At 53.4% G+C, this 10,022-nt stretch overlaps 2 protein-coding genes across 4 annotated transcripts in view; both read right to left on the bottom strand.

Moving 5' to 3' along the window:
- DDA1 (DET1 and DDB1 associated 1) overlaps positions 1-4,814 on the bottom strand; it is an 11,365-nt gene extending 6,551 nt beyond the window's left edge. The window contains exon 1 of one of the 2 annotated variants that reach the window (XM_037728765.1): positions 4,658-4,814. In XM_037728765.1, the coding sequence (XP_037584693.1) occupies positions 4,658-4,799 (142 nt within the window). In that variant the 5' untranslated portion in view covers positions 4,800-4,814. The remainder of the gene's footprint in view (positions 1-4,657) is intronic. The other variant, XM_017501240.2, reaches the window with a different exon arrangement.
- Positions 4,815-8,069: 3,255 nt separating this feature from the next.
- MRPL34 (mitochondrial ribosomal protein L34) overlaps positions 8,070-10,022 on the bottom strand; it is a 4,270-nt gene continuing 2,317 nt past the window's right edge. Inside the window, exons 2-3 of one of the 2 annotated variants that reach the window (XM_037728763.1) lie at positions 8,960-9,086; positions 8,070-8,740 (exon numbers count right to left, since the gene is read on the bottom strand). In XM_037728763.1, coding sequence (XP_037584691.1) covers positions 8,527-8,740; positions 8,960-9,024 — 279 coding nt within the window. In that variant the 5' untranslated portion in view covers positions 9,025-9,086 and the 3' untranslated portion in view covers positions 8,070-8,526. Of the gene's footprint in view, positions 8,741-8,959; positions 9,105-10,022 lie in introns of those variants that run through there. The other variant, XM_017501241.2, reaches the window with a different exon arrangement.

Here is a 10,022-nt window from a genome sequence, read left to right as displayed (position 1 = left end):
AAAACGCTGTGTGGACTAAAGTAACCAGGGTCTGGGACTGGTCAGTTCCAGGGCTGTTCCTAGGGTCCCCATACCCCAAAGTTGGCCACAAGGTCTGAACCTGCCCTGTGAGGGGAGAACGCCCTGTCCACAGCATGGAACCTGGGCCCCTTATGGGGAGAGGACCACAGCCTGAGAGAAGCAGGATGTTCTCTCCCTATCGCTGGTTTCTGGGGCAGGGGACTTGGCCACCTAAGTGTTCAGGCCCAAGTGGCTTCAGAGCAGCAACAACAGAATCCATTCACTCTTCAGAAGCCCCTTTCAGCTAGGCACAGTGGCTCACACCCGTAATCCCAGCACGTTGGGAGGCCGAGGTGGGCAGATCACCTGACCTCAGGAGTTCAATACCAGCCTGGCCAACACAGTGAAACTCTGTCTCTACTAAAAACACAAAAATTAGCTGGGTGTGGTGGCGGGCGCCTGTAATTCCAGCTATTTGGGAGGCTGAGGCAGGAGAAAGGCTTGATCCTGTGAGGTGGAGGTTGCAGCGAGCTGAGATCATGCCACTGCACTTCAGCCTGGGCAACAGAACCAGACTCTGTCTCAAAAATAAATAAATAAGAAAACAAAAAATCCCTTTTCAACCAGTCAGTGAGGCCTGGAGTTGGACAGTGGTGGGGCTGCCTGCTGCAGGCCTCCCCACATAGCCTGTCCTGAATGGGGCGCTCCTGAGCTCACTATGTATGATCTCCTGACCCAACGAGCCAGTGGGTAGTGTCTCCCTATCAAAGGCAAGGACACAAAGGCAGAGAGGTCACCCAGTCTCAGCCAGAAAACCAGGGGGCTGACTCGAACCCATGTGTGCCCAGCCTCAGAAGCCAATCTCCTTCTCTTCATCACATGCCTGAAATCAAAGACTAGAGCCCCTGCAGACTACAGAGCTAGAAGAAAGGGCAATCCCTCAATTCCTGAGGCCCAAGAGAGCTGCCCTGGGAGTAGCTGCTGTTCAGACAATTTCCCACCACCCTCTGGGACAGGCGAGAGCACCAGTTGCTATGACATCCAACCTCTCCTCTGCTGGTCCCTCTCAGGAAGCTGGAATATGCCTAGGTGGGCCTCCCCCTTCCACCCGGGAGACAGTCCTCACATCTGGATGACCTACTGGCCCAGGACCAGCTCAAAGTCCCTCAAACCTGCTTCCCCTCCCATCCTAAGATGTCAGCCTGAGCTCAGTCCCCGGCTCTGGGACCAGCTTCATTCATTTTGTAAGGTCTTCTGGGGCCCTACCAGGCACCAGGGCACTGGACTGAGCCACCATGAAGCTGCGCCTGGCCTTGGGATGGTGTAGGGCACAGAACTGCACAGTACATGGGAAGTGGCTGCAGGACAGGGTGCCTCAAGGGCACTGGGCAGAGCTCTGGTCCATTCGGGGCATTAGGGAGGGCTGCCCAGATGCAGGGATACAGGCACTGAGACCTGAAGTGTGAGGAGGGGGCCCTGTCCCCCTTCACAGCCCTGGCCCAGCTTGCCCCTGCTAGGCTCCTATCACCCACAACCTCTGTCACACATACCTTCTAGCAATGCCCCTCATGTCTCCATATGGCAAATACCTGCTAACCTCCCCACCAGCTCCAACCCATTCCTTGCCCTTCTGCTCCCCTCGCACTTCAAGAGCCTCTCCCAGAGCCTCCGTCACACCCTGGCGAGATCATCTGTTTACACATCCACCTCCCTGGCTGGACCAGTACCACCCTGAGGGCAGAAGGTTGACTCAACCCTGGCAGGGCTTGCATGGGGCCTGGAGGCTGAGTGGCAAGAGGTGCAGGTATCTCAGTGTTCTGCTCTCAATCTTGGCTCAGCCCATCCCTGGCTATGTGACCTGGGACGAGTGACCTCCCATCCTCTGAGCCTCCCTGTGAAGGGAGGCATTCCAACAGGGCTACCTCCCAGGCTTACTCTGAGTCATAAGACAACAAGGGGAAAGCTTTGCCTGGAGCTCCCTCAAGGGCAGCCTCTAGGATCAACATGTCTTCACTGAACAAATGAATGAAGGTGGGGTACATGCAGCCTTCCCACCCTTGCTAAGCTGGAAAACAAGGCCTCAGACATGGGAGTCAGGGGATGGGGGAACCCTCATCTCAGCCAGACAAACGCCAACCACAGCTGGGCCCTGCAGCCATCCGATGCCTCAGCAGACATGCACTGACAAAGTCCTACCGCAGGTAGCCTGCCAGGGACCCAACAAAGAGATGAGGAAGAGAAGCGCTGCACTGACAGCAAAGAGACTTGGGAACCCCCAAAGTCAGGAAGGGCCTCGATCACAGAAGGAAGAGTGTTCTGAGCAGAAAGAGCATCAGGTGCAAAGGCACTGGGGTGGCAGGAACCTGGAGTGTGAGGAAGTGAAAACAAGGCCAGGGTAGGGGTGGCTGGAGCTCACAGAGCAGAGATGAGGTCATAAAGGTGGCCAGGGGCCTCAGGGGGAGAAGGACAGCCAGGGTCATCCGGTTTACAACAGGAAGCCCCCGAGTATTTTATAGGCTAGAAAGTGGTATCATTTGGGCCAGGCACAGTGGCTCATGCCGGTAATCCCAGCACTTTAGGAGGCAAAGGCACATGGCTCACCTAAGGTCAGGAGTTTGAGAGCAGCCTAACCAACATGGAGAAACCCTGTCTCTACTAAAAATGCAAAAATTAGCCAGGTGTGGTGGCGCATGCCTGTAATCTCAGCTACTCAGGAGGCTGAGGCAGGAGAATCACTTGAACCCAGAAGGCGGAGGTTGCAGTGAGCCGAGACTGCGCCTGGGCAACAAGAGTGAAACTCCATCTCAAAAAAAAAAAAAACAAAGAAAGAATGTAGTATCACTTGATGCACATCTTTAAAAACTCCTTCTGAGGCCCTGGGTAGTGGCTGATGCCTGTAATCCCAGCACTTTCAGAGGCTGAGGCAGGAGAATCACTTGAACCCAGAAGGCGGAGGTTGCAGTGAGCCGAGACTGCGCCTGGGCAACAAGAGTGAAACTCCATCTCAAAAAAAAAAAAAACAAAGAAAGAATGTAGTATCACTTGATGCACATCTTTAAAAACTCCTTCTGAGGCCCTGGGTAGTGGCTGATGCCTGTAATCCCAGCACTTTCAGAGGCTGAGGCAGGAGAATCGCTTGAACCCAAGAGTTCAAGACCAGCCTGGGCAACATATGGAGACTCCATCTCTCCAAAAAGTACAAAAATGAGCAGAGTATGGTGGCATGTGCCTGTGGTCCCAGCTCCTTGGGAGGCTGAGGTGGGAGAATCTCTTGAGCCTGGGAAGTAGAGACTACAGTGAGCTGTGATCACTCCACTGCACTCCAGCCTGGGCGGCAGAGGGAGACTCTGCCTCCAAAGAACAACTCCTTCTGGTTCAGGTGAATTATGAACTGTCAAAGGAGTGGGATCGAGGCTAGGAGACCAGGGAGGAGGCTGGGGCAGGTACGCAGGTGGGTGGTGGCAGTACCTGCACTAGGATATGAAACCATGGAGGGATTCAGGTGTGTTCTGAAGACAGAGCTTATCAAATTCACTTAAGACTGGCTGCAGATATGAGACCATACCAAGGCATCAAGGACAACACCCAGGCTTGGGGACTCGCACACTAGAAATGCACCTTCCCATTTCCTTCCTGAAAGGGAGTCTTCCTTTCATCCCGACCACATCCCAAGGACTGTGGATTGTGGGCTGGGACTCTGGGTCAGGGGGCAAAGGGGTCTTGACTTTCCTTGTCCAAACTTCCCATCACCCTTCCCAGCCCTGAGGATGCCAACTAGTGGGGGTTGAGGAGAGGCTTTAGCTCCCCTCTGAGGGTGGGTTACCATCCCACTTTTCAGGTGAGGAGACTGAACCCCAAAGAACCACCAGACCCAAATCCCAGGAAGACTGAGGAGCTCTGAAGGAATTTCAACCTTCAAAGAGTCAGGTGGGGACAATGCACACTTCGTGATAAGGGGACAGCTAGGAGAGAATGTCACTGGCCTCGAGTCTGAGCATTCACTGTCCTGGGTCCTTTACGACGTCAGTTGCCTAAATTGTCACCATCCTATGAGGTTCAGACTACTGCTACTCTCATTTGACAGGGGCAACCCCATTCGGACCGGAGAGGTAAAGTTGTTCATTCTTAGGGGCAGGTAAGGGCCCAGAATAGCGGAGGTGGGGTCAGGACCCGGGGGACCGGGACAGTCGGCGATGTCGCACTTCCTTTGGCGACAAAGCCCTGCATATCGCCGTGCCAAGCCCCCTCCCCCGCCCCGGGGCCCAGGTTGGCTCCCTAATTATTCTGAACTGAAGACATCCAGGCCCGGCGCGCCGAAGCCAAGGCCAGACCAGGGGGTCCTATGGGACCCCAACCCCACCCCAGACGATTTCCGGGGGTGGGTTGGGGGGGGAGCCGTAACCCGGAAATGAATGAGTTGTCAGGGCCTGGTATCCTATACGGGGTCAGGGGTCGGAGAAGGAGTGGTGGTGGGATCGGCAGGAAGCTCTTGGTAGGGTACGGGGGTCGAAGGTCACAGCTGAGTGTGAGGGGCGGGAGCGGGGCCGAGGAGGCCGGGCAAGGCGGAGAGGGGTCTAGGGGGATGCCGGAGGTGGGTGGGACTAAGGCGCCATTTTGTCGAGCGGAGGGGGAGTAAAGGCCTGAAGGCCATCCTCACCATCTTCTGTTTCTTCCGTAGCCGCCTCGGCCACCGCCTCAGCCTCCACCGCCGCCACCACAGCCGCCTTCTTAGCCGCCGCCTCACAGTAACTTCCAGCCTCGGCACAGCCCACACTGATGGCGCCACCGCGCCCCGTCATTGGTCCGCACTCTAGCCCCGCCCTTTACATGAGAGCTTTGCGCGCTCCTATTGGCAACATCCAGCTAATTCATGCGTCCATTGGCTGCCACGCCTCCTCCCTTTGTGGTCAAGTTCGATTGAAGAAGCAAAGCCCCGCCCGGGACTTGGCAGCAATGGAAAGTGAGATCCGGAAGTGGGCGGAGGCCCGGGCCGCGAAATCTATTGGGAGTTGTAGTTTACATCTACAAGAGTCTCCCTAGGGCTTTTGTGTGTCTCTGCGTATTTTTTAAAATATATTTGTTCTTTGTTATCTTATTTATTTATTTATTTTTTTTTTTGAGACGGAGTTTCGCTCGTTACCCAGGCTGGAGTGCAATGGCGCGATCTCAGCTCACCGCAACCTCCGCCTCCTGGGTTCAGGCAATTCTCCTGCCTCAGCCTCCTGAGTAGCTGGGATTACAGGCATGCGCCACCATGCCCAACTAATTTTTTGTATTTTTAGTAGAGACGGGGTTTCACCATGTTGACCAGGATGGTCTCGATCTCTTGACCTCGTGATCCACCCGCCTCGGCCTCCCAAAGTGCTGGGATTACAGGCTTGAGCCACCGCGCCCGGCCTGTTATCTTATTTTTATTATTATTTTGTTTTTGAGACGGAGTCTCACTCTGTCTTTCAGGCTGGAGTGCATTGGCGCCATCTCGGCTTACTGCAACCTGCGCCTCCCAGGTTCAAGCGATTGTGCTGCCTCACCCTGCCGAGTAGCTGGAATTACAGATGTGCGTCACCACGCCCAGCTAATTTTTGTATTTTTAGTAAAGACGACGTTTCATCATGTTGGCCAGGCTGGTCTCGAACTCCAGACCTCAGGTGAACCACCCACCTTGGCCTCCCAAAGTGCTGGGATTATAGGCATGAACTACCGTGGCCACCCGTGTCTGGTTTGTGTTTTTTTGTTTTTGTTTTTGTTTTTTGTGTTTTTTTTTGAGACAGAGTCTTACTCTGTCGCCCAGACTCGAGTGCAAAGGCACGGTCTTGGCTCACTGCAACCTCCGCCTCCCAGGTTCAAACGATTCTCCTGCCTCAGCCTCCTGCCTCAGCCTCCCAAGTAGCTGAGATTACAGGCGCCTGCCACAACGCCTAGCTAATTTTTGTACTTTTAGTAGAGATGGGGTTTCACCATGCTGGCCAGGCTGGTCTCGAACTCCTGACCTCATGATCCACCTGCTTTGGCCTCCCAAAGCGCTGGTGTAAGTCACCATGCCCGGCCATCTGTGTGTTTTTAAGATATGGCATGCGTGGAGGGGCCTCACTATGTTTCCAAAGCTGGTCTCAAACTTCTGGCCTCAAGCAATCCTCCAGACTCAGCCTCCCAAAGTTCTGGGAGCAATCATGCCTGAATCATCTTGTGTTAATTATGTTTTTAAAGAAGCCCTAGGAGAACCATAACTCCCTAGCTCCTCCTCAAGACCCTCTTGCTCAAACACCTCCTGTAGCTCCCTAGTATTCAATCCTACCTCATTGGCCCCATTTATGAGCCCCTGCGGCCTCCATCACCCACCTGTGTCCTCATCTCTAACCAATCACTTCTACATCTGGGCTCTCCCAAACCTTGATTTCCTCCAAGAAGACTTCCCTGACTGCATTCTTCAAAAAAGGCAAGTCAGTTCTGGCAGATTGGGGCCAGATTAAAAAAACAACAACAACAAAAAAGGCAAGTCAGATACCTTCACTGAGCTCCTACAGCCCTCACAACCCCTCTCCCAGCCCTGACACTGCTGCGTCCAAACTGCCTCCCTCACTTCCACAGCAAAGACTGGGCACCCAGCACATAGCAATTGCACAGTGAAGTTGCTAAATGGGCCAGGCACAATGTCTTGCACCTGTAATCCCAGCACTTTAGGAGGTGGAGGCAGGAGGATCATGAGGTCAGGAGTTCGAGACCAGCCCCCATCTCTATTAAAAATACAAAAATTAACTGGGCGTGGTGGCAGTCACCTGTATTCCCCGCTTCTTGGGAGGCTAAGACAGGAGAATCGCTTGAACCCAGGAGGCAGAGGTTGCAGTGGGCTGAGACAGTGCCATAGCACTTCAGCCCGGGCAACAGAGAAACACTCCGTCTCAAAAAAAAAAAAAAGTTGCTAACTGGAAGCTACTAAGTATTATTACTCTAACAGCAACAGTGCAGAGGAGAAAGGAGTGCTGTATTTTATAGGCAACAAATGCGCCTTCACAGAGCTAAGTCCTTGCTCAAAATCACATATCCCCAAGGGCAGGTGGAAAATTCAAACTCCTTACCAGCTGGAGTTCAAGACCAGCTTGGCTAACATGGCGAAACCCGGTCTCTATTAAAAATACAAAAATTAGGCCGGGCGAGGTGGCTCAAGCCTGTAATCCCAGCACTTTGGGAGGCCGAGGCGGGTGGATCACGAGGTCAAGAGATCGAGACCATCCTGGTCAACATGGTGAAACCCCGTCTCTACTAAAAATACAAAAAATTAGCTGGGCATGGTGGTGCGTGCCTGTAATCCCAGCTACTCAGGAGGCTGAGGTAGGAGAATTGCCTGAACCCAGGAGGCGGAGGTTGCGGTGAGCTGAGATCGCGCCATTGCACTCCAGCCTGGGTAACATGAGTGAAACTCCGTCTCAAAAAATATATATATAAAAATTAGCTGGGTGTGGTAGTGCACGCCTGTAATCCCAGCACTTTGGGAGGGCGAGGCAGGCGGATCATGAGTCAAGAGATGGAGACTATCCTGGCCAACATGGTGAAATCCTATATCTACTTAAAAAAAAAAAAAATACAAAAATTAGCTGGGTGTGATGGTACGCACCTGTAGTCCCAGCTACTCACGAAGCTGAAGCAGGAGAATCGCTTGAACCCAGGAGGCAGAAGCTGCAGTGAGCTGAGATCACGCCACTGCACTCCAGCCTGATGACAGAGTGACACTCCACCTCAAAAAAAAAAAAAAAAATTAGCTGGGTGTGGTGGTGGGCACCTGTAGTCTCAGCTACTCAGGAGGCTGAGGCAGGAGGATCGTTTGAACTCAGGAGGTGGAGGTTGCAGTGAGCCAAGATCATGCCACTGCACTCCAGCCTGGGCAACAGAGCAAGACTTGATCTAAAAAAGGAAAAAGAAAAAGAGTTATGACACATGTAAGACAAGTGGTTAACAAACAGTTAAAAAAAAAAAAAAGTAAAACTACCCTAACCCTAACTCCTAATCCCTAATCCGTAGTCCCTAACCCTAACCCTAAAAAAAATAAAAAATAAAATAATAATAAAGACAAGTGAAACTTTGAACATTTATTACACATTTAATATTTCAAAATTATTGATAATTCTTTTGGATGTAATAAGCTTTGTAATTACGTTTTCATAAACTTATCGTGGAGAGATCCATTCTGAAATATTTACAGAAGAAATAATCTGATGCCTGAGATACACTGGAAAAGAACCTAGGATGGGGCAGGGATGGGTTGTAGGTAGTTGGTGGCAGAGCTGTGTACTGGGTACACGGCGGTTCGTTGTACTGTCCTGCGGTCAGTGCGCAGGTTCGACATTCTTCCTAATTCAAAAGCCTAAAAAGGGATTTGGCAAGTTCCCAACCAGACCTCAGCGCCACAATACGAAGAACACTCAGGTCCGAGGCGTTCCTGCTCCCCAGCTCCCTGCAAAAACAGCGCCAGGCAAGGTCCAAGGCGAGGGCGATGCTTTCATGGGGGTCCGGCCGGCAGCATCGCGATCCTCAATGGCTCAGCGACTTACGGCCCTTGAGCATTCGACGAAGGATGACCTGGACGCCGGCCGGCGTCCTCAGGCGCCGGATCCAGCCGTGCTTGTGCTTACGTTTGATATTGCTCGGCTGATATTCGTTACCGCGAGCCTTGCCCCGGGCCTGCTGCGGGGTGGGGAGGCCCCAGGCGTCCGGGCATCCCAGCCAGGCCCGGGGTTGAAGCCACCTGCGTGGGTAGAGAGACGAAGAGAAAGGTCAGACGGGGCGCTGGGTGACCTCGGCGCTCAATCGCTGAGCCTCGGCTCCCACGGACAGAGCCTGGCTGCAACAGGCGCTCCACAAATGCGCAAGGCACGGGCAGGTCGTGCGGGCAGTAAACAGTGGCGCCAGCCTCAGACGCCGCCCTTATCCCCAGATTTGGGGATGGGTCCCCCTGAGGACTTACCTGCCACCCAGCAACGCTGTCGACCTACACGCGGGGCCCAACACCGATCCAGCCAAGAGAGCCATGTCGGCTGTAGATCCCGCAGTCCCGGCCGCCAGCGATTCCGGAGCCTAGAGGCGCCGCAACCCTGGAAGAAAGGATTATGGGAAGTGTAGTTTCTCCTAACATGGAAAAAACATGGCCGTTGGGGAAAACCCTGAAGCTCCAGTCTGTATCCGCGGGGCAGCGTAGTTCTTCACATAAACCAACAGGTAGCAGGCGAACGGCGCCTTTCCAGCATGCGCGTGCGCACAAGACATTATCTCCCGGGGTCTGCTGGGAGTTGTAGTTTTCTCTCTTGTTGACCGGCAGAGGGTGCTCCGCGGTGGCTGGGCGCAGCTGGTGGCAGCCGCAGGAAGCGGCTGATGGATCTTCCACCCGCAGCGGGAGCTGGGCAGATGGCACACAGCTGGCTGACAGCTTGTCTTGGCCGCAGCCAAATCTCCGCCTCTTGGCAGGAAGCCGAGGAGGCCTGAGTTCAAGCTCGCTGGGTATCCTTGGAGTGGTCCCTGCGCCTCTCTGGGCTTTCTCAATCCGTAAAACTCATGGATTGCAAGCTTGCCCCCATTTCGGACTTAAAAGAATTTTCCTCTGTTTTTTGTTTGTTTATTTAGTTTTGTTTTGTTTGACACGCAGTCTTGCCCAATCACTGAGGCAGGAGTGCAATGGCAAGGTCTTGGCTCACTGCAACCTCTGCGTCCTGTGTTCAAGCGATTCTCCTGCCTCAGCCTCCCGAGTAGCTGGGATTACAGACACCCGACACCATGCCCGCTAATTTTTGTATTTTTAGTAGAGACGGGGTTTCACCATGTTGGCCAGGCTGGTCTCGAACTCCTGACCTCAGGTGATCTGTCCGCCTTGGACTCCCAAAATGTTGGGATTACAGGCGTGAGCCACCGCGCTTGGCCCATTTTTCTTTAAATATAACAACATTTGGGTCTGGGTGCAGTGGCTCACACCTGTAATCCCAGCACTCTGGGAGGCTGAGGCAGGCAGATCACCTAACATCGGGAATTCGAGACCA

The sequence above is a fragment of the Cebus imitator genome, unplaced genomic scaffold (genome assembly GCF_001604975.1).
Source record: "Cebus imitator isolate Cc_AM_T3 unplaced genomic scaffold, Cebus_imitator-1.0 Scaffold280, whole genome shotgun sequence".
Lineage (NCBI taxonomy): Eukaryota > Metazoa > Chordata > Mammalia > Primates > Cebidae > Cebus > Cebus imitator.
This window is presented reverse-complemented; position numbering and strand designations above follow the sequence as displayed.